The following is a 17,772-nucleotide window of genomic DNA, read 5'->3' as shown; positions in this document are numbered from 1 at the left end:
CATAACACGATACAAATCAAGTCGCGTTCTTTAAACAATTCAAAATATAAAAACTCGATAGATATATTGTCGAATTTTATAAGCAACAAATACAAAGAACACTACACTTTTAATCACTATAAGAAAAATGTTGAGTACTATCGAAAAAATGAATAAAATCGGATGGTAAGTTAATTATCGTCGAAAACAATCAGACGGTATAAATCTCGCTGGTAAATATTTACTGTCAGAAATTTTTTGTCCGACAATACTGGCAGATTTTTTCGACAGTTTGATGGCGCAAAAAAATGTTATTTCACGCACTATTACCGTCGGATTATTCTTACGTTGAACGGTAATGTCAATTTTTTTTTTAATTTGAAATAAATGGTCAATTTTAATTTTAAATTTAAATTTTTTCACATAATTAGTGGTCAATTCATAAATAATAAAAAAGTTTTATTTAAAATAAATAATACAATTTTCAAATATATTAAAAGTCAAGTACATCAAATAAATACAATGAACCAATAAAACAAAAAAAACTAATAACTACAGATCCAAGTAGTCATCGTCGTTGTCATTAGTCCCGTGGTCCTAAGTCGGCGGCGTAGAAAGCGGTGATGTTCGTATGCCACCAGCAAGGTCGATGCCAGCGGCGCGCATCTGGGCTTTGTACACCTCGATCTGAGCCTCCATACGCTGCATCCAGTCTAGCAACTCCCTCCACTCCAGCTTGAGCTCATCCGTAGACGTCACACAGGTGAGGATCTTCTGATACCTCTCCCGATAATTGTTAAATTCCTGAGCCTGCTGCTGAAGGCTGCGTTGGAGCTCCTGTACCTGCAGCATCAAATCCACGCTTTCCTTGGGCTCGACTGGTGGTGGAGCCTAACGACGGCCTCAACATGGAGGTACGGAGGCTGCTAGCGAAGAACAACCCCATCCTGTATATGTAGTTCTTGTACGGCGCTGAGGCGGTCTCACGCCAATCCGCATCGGAATCAACAATTGAAGCTATAGAGCCATTGGTAAGGTCCTCTCCACTTTGCTGAGACTGTTGAGTCGCGGCCTTTAGTCTATATGTGTAGGACTCCTGTGTAATTAACACAAGTTATTGTGATTAGTACGACAGATATACAATTAATCTCTAATAATTTTTTAGCAGAAGATAATCAGATTTATGTTTACTCACATAATAGTCCTGAGTACTTGAACGTCTCCGCCAATATCGCCTCACAATCTAATGACTTCAACTACACATGTTGCATTGGAATAATATGATTAGGATACCTAGTAATGATATACAAAGGAATATAACTATGTTATTAACAAAATTACAGTCACTTTACATACTAGCCTAGCGTTAGTCTTCATGAAGGTCGCTGAGCCATAGTATACTTGGACGACCTGACCGAAGCTCTGTTAGCTCTGTTGGTGAGTCGTCGATGCCGGAACTCCATTACAAGAAAAACGTTGAGTACCGTTGAAAAACGAATAAATAAAGAGCTGATATGTTGATATGCTGCAGAAATGCAATTTTTTACCAAAACTTTAAATGCACATAAATTTTTCGTTAAAAATCATTTTTCAACCATTTTTGAACCGTTGGAAAGATCAATAAATAAACTTTCATAAAAATATATTTTTGTTAAATTTTTAACTCTGAGGACCGAGTTTTGGCCTGCCAAAATTGACCAAAAATTAGTTTTTGCCCAAAAACAAAATTTACCAATTTTTCCAAAGATTCACAAGCCATATCAATTTCTACTCAATATAATATCCTCAATCATCCCAATTCACTCATTTGATATCAACCAAGTTCAAGCTTACTTAAATTACCTATTACAACTCTAAATTCTCATTTCAACATCTTAACTCAATTCCGCTATTCTAACAAATCATTACCTCATTTCACATATTCGATTCCATAATTACCATTTCAAGCTCATGAATCAGCATTCAATACATTCACCAACTTACCTTTTACGGCCTCCAGTCCAAATTTACGGCCTCTGGTCCAACATTCATTAATTCAATTCAAATCAATATTTCAACAATTTAACAGTTCATAATTTCAATCGACAATTCATACCGCATTCTCACAACTCATAACAATCAATCACCAAATCAAAATCAAATCCAACACTTCATCATTATGACACATCAAATCATACAATTCAATCCTATTCCTAGGGACATCTAGCCTAGGACTTCATGTCACATTACATAGTATTTAAATGAAACTTAAACCATACCTTGATTGATTTCTCCCAAGCTCAAAACACCAAGTCTCACCACCAAGCTCACATCTAACTACTCTAATTAGCCAAATCAACTCCAATCAACACCAATTACAATCAAATATCATACATTACTAAAAATCAATATTGGGACTCACAATTTCAACAAACCACAAGGATTTAGAGTTACCTTACCTTGCCCACTGAGATTAGTGATGGAACCCAACAGTAGCTCATAGTAGAGCACTCCTAAACAACCAAAATTACAAGATTTTTTCAAAAACCAAACTAAAAACGCAAAACTAGACAAAATAGGAAATTGGACGAGAAATACAGAGTTTCTTACCACTTTGTTCGGATAGAATCGAAAAAAGTTCTGATACGAATGTTTGGCCACAAACAGCTTGTTAATCGGAGCTCCGAATCAAAAGTTATAGAGGATTAAAGTTTGTGGAATTAAGGTTTGTGTTCTTCTTCTCCTCCCTTCTCTATTTCAGCGTGAATTTCACAAGAAAAGGGATTTGAGTGTTGAAACTTTGCTGAGTTAAGGGATTATATATGCATGTGGGCTTAGGCCCACTTTGGCCCAGTTCACTCTTTTTAGCCCGTTGATCTAATTTTATGCCAAAATATTTAAAATTAGCATATAATTCATATTTTAATTATTTTTATCTCGCCAAATTATAAATTTCAATTTCTTAACTCTCTTCACTTATAATTAATAGTCTTTCTCATAGTGTCGGACAGATTTAAGCCGATATTGCCAGTTAATTTACCAATATGCATTTTACACGTTTATTTTTTTCAAAATATCTACATCTTCCCACTCGAAAAAATTCACTAAATTCAATTATTATCTTTAAATTCTCAAATTCCTAAGTTTTAATTTTTGACCCGTCTAAATGCATTTTAACTATTTTAATTCAATGATTAATTATTTAATTATTTTTTTTATAATTTTATCGAGTTTTACATTTAATAAGGTGGAGGGATACCAAATAGAGTTTGAAGAGCTGACTAACCATGTATGTGAACTCAGCAAGAATTGGATCGTCTCACTCTTCATAGCTGGGCTTAACGATACACTCAAATATGAGTTGCTATTAGCCAAGCCCAATGCCTATATGCAAGCAGTGTCCATAGCCAAGCTCCACAAGCAGAAGAATGCAACATTCTAAGCTCAGACCCGAACCACCTCCAAGCCCGCCTCTTTCTTTACTTCACCAACATTTATAACATGGATGCGAAACATTATTGCTTCATTTATAACATGGTCTGATTTGGAAAGAGAAGTTTTTTTTACTTATATTAACGTAAACAAAATTAATAGTATATACTAACGGAAGCGGTTCTCGTATTCCGTTATATTTAGCGGAATGTGATATTTCATCTATGTTGATCATTTAGATATAATATAAATTATTTGAACGTTTAAGATTTTGGAAGCTTTTTTTAAGTGAACATGAAGAGAAGAAACTTACGGTGGACTTCAAATCGGCTATGTAGTTGAAAAGTATTGAAGTTTATATATTATTTTATTTGACTATGTGCAATAAAGCTTGGTGTCATGGTGTGTTTTTGGCTTTTCGCGTGATCTTAAGCATACAGCCGAGTTGGCAATTTGTTAGAAATAGGCCTAATAGGCATATTTGTGTAATCATGGAAGAAAACAATTTTTGGTAATCATGGAATGAATAAGAAATGATCCTAATTGAATGGAAAGAATAGTATACATGTAATTAGATAATTTGTTTTTTAAAAAATACAGCAATGTTCCAAAAAAATAAGAGATGAATTAAATTATGCAAAATACAGTGATAGATAAAATAATATTTTTGATGAGAGAAAAAATTGAGTGAAATTATCATGAAATCGAACTATTTAAATGCATATAAAATTTGTATTCATTTGTTTATTGTATATTATATGGATGAAAATTTGTATTCATTTGTTTATTGTATATTATATGGATGAATTATTTGTGGGGGTAAAGTTGAAATTTTTTTTAATGTATTATAAAATGAATAATTGAAAATAATATAGAGTTCTTTAATATTATGCAATATTTTTGTATTTAGGACAAATTTAATCGATTATCAATAAATGAAAAAAATCACTCTGAATAATTTGAATAAAAAATATATCTCTTCAAACTTTAAATTAAAGTACTATGATTTCTGTTGGTTATATTACTAAAGGAATTATTAAATTGACAAGTTCATATGAAATAATTAGCGTTGATTTATACGGTTTTGAAAATTGTATAATTAAAAGTAGTTTAATTATTTTATTAGTTTTTATAATTTTATCAAATTTATAATTAAATATTTATAATTTTTAATTTAGTCTTTATACTGCTTTTAATTTTGTAATTAGATTATTTTTATGTTAAAAATATTAAAATTAATAGAATATTATTTTTAAAAAATATGTAATTAAAGATCTGATTAAGTTCTTAACTATGAATACTTTTAATTTACGAATACCTTTATAACAATCAAATTATAAATACAGAATAATTAAACTATTAAAATTTAAAGAAATATACAATAGAATAAAAGATTTGAGACAACACATACTCTCAATTTATATGTAATTTATGTTTAAAATGAAATTAAGATTTAAAATTTAAATATTTTTAGTCTAATTCAAGAATCGTAATTCAAACCATAAATTTTGTGAAACTCATAATTTAAAATTAAAAATGTAGTTAGTTTTAAATTAAAATAGGGGATATTATTAAAATTTTTTTGTCAGTATTTTCAATTATATTTTATAATGAAGATATAATAATAAAGAAATGTAAATATTTTAAACACAAATTATATTTGTAACAAAACCAAAATTTCAAAGCGAAAATAAGTAAATAACGTATTTCTGAGAATATTTTTTTTAAAATAATGTATGAGTCTATGGTGATCACTTAGCCACAAGCCACACACTAACACCCGTTTTAAGCCACTAGGAATTAGAACTACTCTTTGTTGATATTTTGTCTCTGCAACTAAGGTTATTTTTATCCTCTCAACATCTATGTAAATAGGCTAACTTTTCGTACCATGAATAATACCATATTCCGCTTTTTTCCTCAGGTATATGTGATCATTTTCCTATACTATATTTCATTTACTTGCATATAAATAATTGAAACTTATTACTCATTTTAGTTGAACGACATGCTTTGTCTTCCCGTGATTAAGTTTTTTTTTTTCCCTTCAGTACATCAATAAAATTATTCAATGGATTAAAAAAAAAGCATACGGTTATATAAGGAGTGGAATATCAAAATAGTAATACCTCTTATTTTTGGCATGGGATGTTATGATCGTTGAAGAAAGAAAGAAAGAAGAATGGACTAGATAATATTATGTACTCTCTTAGAGACAAAATTATCCTCAGACAGAAAGTGTATATATTGAAACTTGTCTTCTAGCTGAGTTGCAATGATATTCATTCATTCATAAGCTGACCACCCACATTATTTGGAGGCAACAATCTCTATCCATTTTAAATCAAGTTAAAGAGAAGAGGAGATAATAATTTAAATTTATCTTATATCTTCTTTTAATATACGAGATTCAAATATTGTGGGAGGAAAAAAAGAGAAAAGAATTGCTTTAGCAATGGATTCTTTATTGTCCATTATTCTCCCTTAAAAATCTCTTACATTTATCCTAGTTATTATTTGAGACTAAGCAATAAATACTACTTTAGAATAAATCTTCACATTTAAGTCATGACCTAATTAAGTTTATATTTAATTAATTATTTTAAATTCACGCGTGTATATTTATGGTCATAGTTTCTTTTTTTAAATTTGTGCATACGGATTCTTTTTCTTTCCTTCTTATTTTTCTTCTTCTTCTTTTTCGTTATCTTTTTCTCTTGTTATTGTAATCACCAACAAAATCAATATTTTGCTAACAATTTTATTAGTTCTAATTTTCTTTAATGTCATTATTAAATAATTTCAGTTCATTTCTTAGTTTATTTGAGGTTCATTTGGATCCAAAAATGAATCCAGTGTCTTTTCGTTGATAATTGAATGTTTTTACTACTTGTTCAAATCTGAACTAATTTCGATTCATTTGTGAATTAACTAAGGTTCAATTGATACTACTGTTAAGTATTGACCAAATTTTTTATTCCTTAAGAAATTTCAGTTCATTTCTTTTGCCTCGCTTGAATTTGCTGAACTTGTTCATATGCGATGATTTAGTTAGTTTTTGTTCAAATGAACTAATTTCGGTTCATTTGTGAATTAATTGAGGTTTATTTGATACTACTGTTAAGTATTAATCAAATTTTTTATTCCTTAAGAAAATTTGGTTCATTTGGTTTCGTTTCACTTGAATTTTCTGAACTTGTTTATGTGTGGTTGTTTAATTAGTTTTTGTTCAAATATGAACTAATTTCGGTTCATTTGTAAATTACCTAAGGTTCACTTGATGTTGATGTTAAGTATTGACTAAATTTTTTATTCCTTAAGAAATTTCGGTTTATTTCTTAGTTTAATTTAGGTTCATTTAATTTCATTTTACTTGAATTTGCTGAACTTGTTTATGTGTGGTTGTTTAGTTAGTTTTTGTTCAAATCTGAACTAATTTCAGTTTATTTGTGAATTAAGTGAGGTTCAATTGATGCTGCTTTTAAATATTGACTAATTTTTTTATTCTTTAATAAATTTCGGTTCATTTCTTAGTTTAGTTTACGTTCGTTTAGTTTCATTTTACTTGAATTTCTCCTTCTCATTTTCTCCTTCTTCTTTTTCATCTTTTTTTCTCTTCGTCTTCTTCTTATTTTATTTTCTCAAAATTCTTTTTGATTTATTCTTTTGAAAAGAATAAAATCAAGAAGAAGAAATAGAAAAAGAAAAAGAAGGAAGAGAAAATAGGAGAACATTTACATAGTAGGAGCATGTATTCACGCTCCACTAATAAAACTATTTTTTGTTGAGTTTTGACCAACTTAATTGGATTTAGTTGACAAAAAAAAACTTAAATATGTAACATATATATATATATATATATATATATATATATATATATATATATATATATATATATATATATATATATATATGAGTTTTGAATTTAATTTGACCAAAAGCAATAGAAGTTTATAAGTGCTGCGCATGCTCATAAAAGATTAATATTTAAAATTAAAAACGAAATGTGAACTGCTTGCCTTTTAATTCAGTAGTCAAAATAAAAGCATTAAATAAATTAAATATCAAAGTTTATGTTGTTTATATTCATTTTTACTAATTTTTTGTATATTAGTACAAGTTCATTTATATAAATTGTAGAAATACAAATATATTTTATTTAATAAACAAGACAAATAAACATAAAATTTTACAGAATATTATTTTGTTAAAAAAAGAATACAATGATAAAAAATAGAATCATCACTTCTATATTTTACTAATCATTTATTCTTTTAAGAACTAATAAACTATATGCATACACTAACAGTGATTAGTTTGAGTAGAAGATACTCATTCTCCTTAACTAGTGATCAATTTGAATTCAGAATAATGTTAACAGTGTAAGTCAAATTCTATGTAATTGGTTTGTCAATGCCTCTATTATACGTTGTCTTCTCCTGCGTCATTTTTAGCGGTGCTATGGTCATCAATTTCATCAGAAGCTTGATCTGTTTGAATAGTACAACCAAATAGCTGAAAAGAAGCAGTCCCAGATTTGGTTGAGTTGCTGTTAGGGGTCAAACTAGACTTGTTATGTGGAGATAAGCTTTCAGGTTTATGAGTGTCAATATTAGGCTCTGGCAACATAGCATTTAACCTTGGTCTAATGTTATTCTCAAAGGAGTTAGCAATAGACAGAGGAGGATTAATCGGAAAAATGGGACAAGTAGGTGCAGAAAGTAGAGGATGCCTGGCTCCCTGAATGCTAGCAGGAAAAGGGGTGCCATAACTACTCATCAACAATGTTTGATTCAGCACTCCCATTGCTAAATCAGGAATAGCAAGTCTTGTCATGGAAAAGGAGGATTCTTCCACTTCATGACTGAAAATTTTAGAACCGTCTGCAGTTCTGAACTTTTTTGTTGGGGGAAATACTTGAGGAAGTGAAGGTGTGCCAGAAAGAAACTCCACCTGCCATGGACTAACGGGACTTACATTCTTCAAGATTTCAGATTCATCCCATGTAATCTATAATATTATCAGAAAAGGAAAAAATAAAAAAGCTAACATCAGCTTCAAGAAAAGATATTAGGACCGAATTTTCATTCGTTAGATATATTATTTTATCATCTCAAAAGAAATAACATTAAATAGATCTATTTATCATTAAATAATTCTCAATCAAAATCTATTAAAAATATATGACTCACTCGCTCACATAACAGACCAAAACAACTCTCCTTTCTTTTTCTTTTTCTTTTCCCTTCACAAAAGGCCAAGAAACTCTCTCGTATTTTTTTTTTCTAGTTAGCCACCAAAACAATCTCAGTAAAAATTCATCCATTATGCTATATAGTATATACTCAAGTAACAAACTACAACAACACACAAACAAATTGCTGACACACTATAACAGACCAAGAAAATGGTTCTTTCTTTCCAATTTTTTTGTTATTATTATTTATTATCATTATATAATTACTATTAAACAACTGTCACGTTAAGATTGAGAAATCAAGAACACACCACAAGAACACACCACAAGAAATCATTAGATAAAAATTTGGTATCATCTACCAACTCTTAATTATCAATTTTACGTAAAATTGATTGCAGTTGATTTTCTACCTTATTTCTTTCATTCCATTCTTTTTCTTTTTTCTTTCTTGCAAATTCTCATTCAAAGTCCATATCACGACCGTCCTTAAAATTAACGCGATTATCCATTTTGATTCCCAAATTTAAAATTAGCTATAGTAGTCCTCTAAGTTTAAGTATGGACACCAAAACAATTGATTTAGATCTCCATCATTTCTTCTCCTTTCATATACAAAACAACTTGTTTGGATGATAACGACCTCCTTTACTCATTATCCAGCGTGGCAGTAAGGGTGCTATCTCAGCACTCTATTTATCCAGTTATCACAAAATTAAAGAACTACATTAATATACGTACTTAAATCTAAAAGACCATTATAAATAATTTTAAATTTAAAAAAAAATGAATAATCTTGTACAAATGAGGATTTAGTCTCCATATCACTATATAAACACACAAATCAAAATTCACAAAGCGGGCAAATGTTATACCTGAAGCATGCGCCAAGGAGAACCGCTCCATGGTTGAGCTTCACCGGGAATAGTAACACCAGAAACTGTTCCCTGAAACCAAGTCATCCGTGAAGAATCGTAGTTCTCTCTAGCCATCTTCACTCTCATCCCAACACTGCAGAGAATACCATTCATCTTCACGTCTACATCCTCTGCCTTTACCACAAACTCCCCCCAACCCACGCTTGGATAGTAAACAACTTCGAACGGCTTGTTCTGGGCCGCCAGCTCCATCGCCTCCGCCACTGAAGCCGAACTCACCCTCCCCTTCCCGTTTCTTGCAAACCCTTCCATCATCACCTCTTCATCTTCCTCTTCTTTTTCCTTTTCCCCCTCGTCCATCCCAACGATCTTTGATAACCAATCCAATCCGCCGTCTGAGATACCGTCGTCCGGTGACATATTGCGACGGATTCCGACAAACATCCTGCCATCGGAGTCCTTCATGAAGACCACAGTATCGCCAGAGATAATCTTCTTGCTGTTAACGAACTTGCTCCAGCCAGAAGTGAAGAGGTGCCGTCTCGGCGTCCCTCGGTAGATGTGGCGAAACTCCCAAACGGCGCCGTGGAGGTCGGTTATGCGAAGCGTCTGCACCGGCGGGTCCTCTTCAAAGTTCAACGGCGGGAAGATCAAGTCCGCACAGAATCTCGGCACCGAAAACCCTCCGCCATTGTTCGCATCGGACCGCGTGAGAATCTTGGCGTACGACTCAACCTTTTCATCGTCGCCATTGCCGTTGCCGCTGCCTTCGGCGGCGACGGCAGGTGAAAGAAAATCCTGAGCGGATCCATCGGTGACAGGAAGGAGAAGAATCTTGAGGAAGACCTCGTCGGTGTTAGGGTCCGCGAAAAAGTTGACGGCGGCGACACGGCAAGGGATGACCGGCCTGGAGTAAACTAGAGGTGAAAGGTTAAGCGGTTGCGAAGCAGCTTGGTCGATGTGTCCCTGTGGAAAGTAGTAAACCCTAGAGTTCACTACTGGTGCGTGCGCAGAGATTCCAGCACATGCACGCCAGAATTTGGCCGGAATAGGTGTTGGCCTCGGCGGCGATGATGAGGACGGAGGACTACGGCGAGGCATGGCTGATTGGAAGCAAAAGTTAGTTGCTAAAATGGTATGAGTGTTTGTGAGAGTGATTAGTGTGTGTTTTTTTGAAGCAAACCATGCAGCCTCTAATAGCTACGACCTTGTCATAGTCACTGTGTGTGGTTAGTTAGAAAAACACTCACCAAATCAAATTAAATTGAATTTTGAAAATTAAGTTAAATATTCTTCTGATCTATCTTAGCGTCTCTGTAGTTACGGTTTTGCCCCCTGTCTTGGAATGGGAATGTCTATGGTCATCACTGCTAACTAATCATTGATTACTTCTATCATTTGTATGTGCGTTTTTACGTTTTAGTTAGTAGTAATTAAAAACTCTCTTTTATTTATATCCCTAATGAACATGGCTTAGTTCGTTTGGAAAGACAAGTTTTCATGCAGTTCAATTTGCAAAGCAAGTTGATGATATTAATTAATTGCATTCATTTCAACCTTAATACTACTATGTGTCTATGTTACTACCTTCTTGACTTCCCATAACAATTACTCAATTGTATAATTAGAATTTATATTTTCAATATTTATATAGGAATTGAAAAATAAATTTAATTAGATAAATAATCGGATAATAATGATTGTTACGTTAGCATGGCTGTTAAAGAAAGAGTAATAATACCAGAACAACCATCCTTAATTTTCGTTCCGGAAATCTCTCAAGTCTGAACCAAATTAGTAATAGATAAATAATATTAACGGTAACAAAAAAAAAAATATTAAGAAAAACGTCATCAGACAATCCCAAGCCAGGTCTATGAAGTTATTTTTTATGTATTAATTATTAAATTAATTTGAACTACTTATACTTTAAATCCTAAATAAAATACAAAAAAGTTTTCAAAAGGATAAAAACAAAAAAGAAATTAGACCATAAGAAGGAAATTAGACTTTATCCTAATTTATAGATAGATGCCACAGATTTATAGATAGAGGAAATAACATATTAAAATTTAAATTATTGTCATCCTATGATTCCTATCTTATCATTAATTGTTAAAAAAGTTTTGACTGAATTAATTTTTCATGTATTAAATTAATTTGAACTTAAATTTTTAATCACGTAATAAAGTAATACAAAAATATTACAAAAGGATAAAAACAAAAGAAGTTAGACAACAAAATAGATAATTTTTTTGCCTAATTTAATGATAGATGTAACAGATTTAAGCGTTGCATCCCATGTTGGTGTTGAACCTCGGCTCACAGTTGTCCTCCTTGTCAATTCCTCTGCTTCAACCTCGACAAATGTCTGCAAGTCCTTGTCATTCAATTTTTCTTCCAAGTAGCCATTTTGCGGCTCAATTTTATGGACATGGAAGGTTTAGGTGTGATCTGTTTAAATATAAATTTATGGCGTACAAGATAAAATTGTGGAATAGCTTTTTTCTGAGTCTAAGCTTTTGTCATAAAATTTTGCTTCACAAATCACATGATTCGATTTGCAGCTAGAGAAATTTGTAATCTAAAACGTAGAATTCAGACCCTCCATTTTACTTGTTCTGGATAATTTTTTTAACGCTATGGAGGATCAAATCGAACAGTATCATTTGGTTTTTTTATTTTTTTTTGAATCCGGTTAAGCTAATCGAACGGTCCGATTTTATTTTATGGACATATATAAAAGTGTGTAACTTAGAGAAGAGATCTAGTCGCGTATTCTTCTCCTTCTGCAACGTCTTCTTCTCCTTCTTCAACGGCTTCTTTTCCTGATTTTTTCTTGCTGTGTTTCATGAAACCAAGAAATTTATTAGTCAAGTTCATATTTTTTTAAGTGACTGAAAAAAATGAGTGACAAAGTTTTATTAAAAGTGTATTATTTTGGTCAGATTTTGTTACAAACATCTGAAGGAGTGAAATTTGTTTGTGAAAATCCATTAGATGTTGTTATTCCTTTCACAATCTCCTTTGAAGAGCTCAAAGGCGTGATCTATGAAAAGATTGACTGTGAGAGGACAAGAAAAATATCTTGTATTCTGTACAGATATCCCATAACGATGTTTGGTGGAATATTTTATGGGAAGATTATAATAGTGACAGTGAAGAAGAGTTTGAAAGCAACTACGAAGTTGTTGGACCAAACGGAAATGAAGATCAAGGTGACAGAACTATGGCTCCAAATGTGACAGAGGTGGCAAATGCACTCGCAAACGAAGAGCCGTTTGAGGAGCCTTCATTCATGCGAGTTTTGGATTTGGAAGCCATGCATGTAGCGGAGTTTCCGGAATATATGAGTGCAGGTACGTAGTTTCTGGAATATACTCAATTGGTATTTGTTTTTGTGTATATGTTTATTTATTTAAGTTTAAGATAGTAATTTTTTTAGTTAGTTATCGATTTAGTTAAGAATAAATTAGTTTTATTAACCATTATTTAATCATGCGTTGATGTCATAGTTGTCAGAATCAAACCGGTGATCGAACGGTTCAGTTCACTAGGTCACTGGTTCAACCGCTGAGTTAGTGGATGAACCGGCTGACCCAGTCCTATGTAAATAAAAAATAAAATATAATCAGAAATTTAAAATCAAAATTCAAAATACATTCGTTTACTAGCATTTTAAAAATATCAAGTGACTTTAAACCAATATGGAACATGAACAATAAATATTTTATTATTTTTACCTTGTCATGAATGTTTTTATTTTCTTTTTATATTAAAGTAACTGTTTTTTTATTTTAATAATTTATTAATTAGTTTATATCTTTTATACTGTTATATATTACAAGTATTTATTAGCAAATAATATTAATAGATATGATATGATTATTAAAAAATAAGTGAGTTTGTAATTATTGTTCGCACTGGTTTGATGCCTTGTACGGTTCATTTACCGGACCGGACCGGTTAGGGTCCGGTTCAATAGGTTAGACGGTCGATCTGGTCGGTCCGGTCCGGTCCGATTTTTACATCTGAGGCTAATGTGATTATTTTGTTTAGAGTGATATAATAACATGATGTAAGGTTTGGATTTATATGATACTTGATGCAGTAAATATTGATTTACCTTTATTTTCGGTGTTTAAATATGTGTGTATTAATTTTTTTTGTATGGTGGCTGTCCCGGCAGAAATTTTTATTGTCGCAGATGGTGAATTTGCCGTTGGTATGGAATTCAATCCCAGGGAAGCTGTTATTAAGGCGATAAAAGAGTATACCATACGACGAAGCGTAGACTACCAGGTGTATGAGTATGAGCCGTTGACATTTTATGCCAAGTGTAGACAGTATGGGTCAGGGTGTGATTGGCTTATCAGGGTTAGTATGATCAGTAGAAAGTACTGTTGGGTTATAAGGAGGTATAATGGTAGTCACACCTCCATGCGCCTTGTCCAGATTCTGTTCCTGATGAGGTACTCCCTGAACAAAACCGAACTGTCGCCTATACCTATCGGTAGCATGCCACTCAATACATTCGAATGACACCAACGGCACTGTAGCGCTCTAGACAACTGACTGCATGTAGATTTCGGCAGGAATGATGTTCGGATCCACGCAATCCACATCATAGGCAACCCACACAAACTGGGAAAAATAAAGGAAACTCATGATTACAACCCGCATAATAGTAACAATAACAATGCTTTATAAGATTTACCCAGACCCTAAACCCAAAACTAATACTTCTTTAATGAAAACACACCTGGCCTTCCTGAAGTTCATCAAAGGCCTTCCTAAAGTGAGCTAGCGTCAGATATCTATATCGTCGGTCACCACGCTCCCAGTTACGCCACCTAATACAATATATTTAATTAGCTCAACTGAGATTCTAAATATCAAGATACGGGTATATTGTAACATAATATTACCTGTTTGCTAGCGAAAAATTGTGGGGCTTCCTAGGAAGCGGCGATAGATATGGTAGTCGGATCCAAGCCCAACCAAGCAAAAGTGTTAGTGGACCATCGATTTTCTTACAGTCAAAATGAGATACCCTGCATAACACCTTGTAGAGGTGTGCTAGGCATGCCGATCCCTAATTGTACTGTCCAATACTGCCAAAATCACGAAGCAATGGTAGAAACTTCCAGTGCACACCTGCCCCAGATTTATCCCCAAACAAGATCGTCCCGATCAGCAACATAATGTGGCACTTCACATACCTCTGTATGCTGTTTTCATCAGTCAATTGTAAATTTTCTTTTAGATCCCGCAACCACGCCAGTTTTATGCAGCTTCCTCTACAGTCCGACTTACGCAGTGCAACTCCAAATTGATGCAAACACTCCACTTCCAAGGCTTCAAAACTACTCATTGTCATCCCTGTTACTGGAAGACCGTCCGTTAGAAGACCAAGAATTAGAGCCACATCTTCAAGAGTCACGACACATTAACCAATGGGAAGGTAAAACGTATGTGTGTCTGGGAGCCACTGTTCGATTAGAGCATTCACCAGTACTTTTTGACATTGGACTATCCCAATCTGAGATGCATGATAAAAACCAGTCACTCGTAAATGCTCCTCCACCCTATCGTTGTACCGATCCGAATGAACTGGGTGGTCACATGTCAACATTCTTAATTTCTACAAAAAACATAACAAATTATTAGTCAACTCATTAACAATTACTAACTTACTACTAAAAGATAATAATTTTTTAACCACAGCAACTAAAATAATAAACTCCTACCAAAATTAAATAACTGTCATGATTACAAAAATTTGCACAACTAACTCAACAAAAAACAAATTACTTGAAACCACACAACTATCATAATTATTTTACTAAATCCTTATAAAACAAATAACTCTAACTTCTAAAATTAATTATTAATCCTTAAAATTATTCATAACTAACTACTAATAATAATAATAACTAATACATAAATTCCTAATCAAAATTCTCAACAATATTACAACATCTAGAATAATATCTAATATTAATTAATTATTTACTATTATTTAAACATATTTGTCTCAATTATAAAAAATAATAATAATAAGTCTCATTATATGTCTAAATTCATTTTCTAACAACAATAATAACAATTAACTTGCTAACAATGATAATTATAATTAAAAAAATTAAAATATTCTCAAAATAAACTAACATGCTTTGAAGATAATACTACTAATCATTCAGTACTAACAATTTCTCACAACAACAATAACATTTAACTTCATTCATAACAATTATAGTTAATAATTTTAAAAAAATTTAAAAAAAATTAACGTTGTTTTCAATAGTAATTATAATAAAAAATATTAAAAAATTTCAACAAAAAAATATTACGTTCTTTATAAAAAATCCCTATCATTCTATTTACATTTTAAAATTCAACAACTAACAAGAATAATAATAGTTAATTTTCTAGCAATAATAATTATAATTAAAAAAAACTTACAAACGTTTAAAAATACTAATAATCACTCTATTTATATTTCTAAATTGCATTTCTAACAATAATCATACTAATTAAATTTCTAACAATAATAATTATAAATATAAAATATTTAAAAATTAAAAAAAACTTACATAACCAGGATGATTAAGATAATGTATAATATGAAGCTTAGGTCGATCTACATCTTTAATTTTGTGTTTCTTTGACATTTTTACTTTGCTTCCACCATGCAAAGCTTCGAAGAATGGAGAAATGAAGAAGAAGAAGCGTGAAAGTGAAGCTCAGAATGAATGGTGAAAATGATAACACGGATGGTGAGTGTGGAGCTATGTTGGGTGCAACACCACCATTTGGGGAGAAGCGTCTGTGCGACACGTGTCCTCCCTGTCACAACACGAACCGTGCGTTTTGCCAAATGCAACTCGGACCGTCCATTTTAAAGAACACAATTCGCAGAGTCCAAATTCTGGTTCCTCTGATCCTATAACGAGGTGAAACACCTCTTCTCCCCATACACGAATCCAACACCTCCTTTGATTCCATATTCAAATTAAAAAGCACCATTTTGCTACCTTAAAGATGGACTTCCCTTAAAGCAATTCCTAAAAAGTTTGTTTGCCGAAATCATTGTAACATATATAATTCCTTCATGGTTTTAATCAGGATGTCAATTGAAAGTTTTTACTGTATAGAAGTAAAAGTACAATTGGAATGAAATATCATGCTTCATTGGAGGAAGTAAAAGAGAAAGTTAACAAAGGAGACAAAAATTCTCATAACATATTCCAAATACTGAGTCCGAGATGAAAAACGAAATGAAATATGCCAAAAATGATAAACATGAACTTTTTCAAAAATAAGTTCTCTAAGACGCACTAGCCAAAAAAAAAACACTGGACACCTCCGTTCTGCCATTTTCAAACGCAATTCCAGTTCTCACCTCAGATTTTGATAAAAAGGAATACAAAAGAACTTTTTCATCTAGAATTGGCGTAATCATGAGTTGCGTAAAAATGTGAATGATTAGATTAGTAAAGAAAAATGATTTAACAAACAATTGGTGGCTCCAAACATAAGGCATAAACGTTTAGAAAGGAATTTTCTTTAAATATGGGCATAGTCTATTATATATCTCTAATTTTAGAGTCAAAATATGTCATATATTACTCTTTTATTACAATTGAAATGAAATATTTTTTTTTTTAAATTAAAGAATTTTTCTTTTTTTCTTACTAATTTTACAACCAAAATGTGCTACATGTCACTCTCTCATTATAATTAAAATTAAATCCTTTCTTCTAAAATTAAAGAATTCTTTTCTTCTCCTTACTAATTTTACAACCAAAATGTATCACATGTCACTTCCTCATTACAATTGAAATCAAATATTTTCCTCCAAAATTAAAGAATTCTCCCCTTCTCCCTCTTCCTTTCTCTATTTCTCTCATTCCTTCAACTACTCTATCTATTTTATATATTATTATCAATATCAATGATTAATTACTAATTTGACAATCAAAATGTGTAACATAACATTCTTTAATTGCATTAAAATTAAAATTAAAATATTAAAATTGAAATTGAAATATACCTAATTACCTATATTATGTATCACATATTATTATCTAATTTAATAATCAAATGTGTCACATGACACTCTTATTAAAATTGAGAGAAAATATTTTGATCAAAATTAATAAACTTTCTTCCTAAATTTTCTCATCTACTTCTCTCCATTTTTCTATTACTCTCTATTTTTTACTCTATATATAATTTATATTATATATTAGTAATTTGACAAATAAAAATATGTCATTTGATATTTTTTATAATTAAAATAAA

General features: G+C 31.6%; 1 protein-coding gene across 1 annotated transcript; it reads right to left on the bottom strand.

The window, feature by feature from the left end:
• Window positions 1-775: 775 nt before the first annotated feature.
• Window positions 776-10,566, bottom strand: LOC112727603 (auxin response factor 17-like). Its single transcript, XM_025777420.2, has 3 exons — window positions 9,463-10,566; window positions 7,819-8,400; window positions 776-1,075 (listed from the first exon to the last, which is right to left on the bottom strand). Exons 1-3 carry the CDS (start codon window positions 10,564-10,566, stop codon window positions 776-778), a joined length of 1,986 nt encoding a protein of 661 aa, XP_025633205.1.
• Between the last annotated feature and the right edge of the window lie 7,206 nt (window positions 10,567-17,772).

The sequence above is a fragment of the Arachis hypogaea genome, chromosome 2 (assembly GCF_003086295.3).
Source record: "Arachis hypogaea cultivar Tifrunner chromosome 2, arahy.Tifrunner.gnm2.J5K5, whole genome shotgun sequence".
NCBI lineage: Eukaryota > Viridiplantae > Streptophyta > Magnoliopsida > Fabales > Fabaceae > Arachis > Arachis hypogaea.
This window is presented reverse-complemented; position numbering and strand designations above follow the sequence as displayed.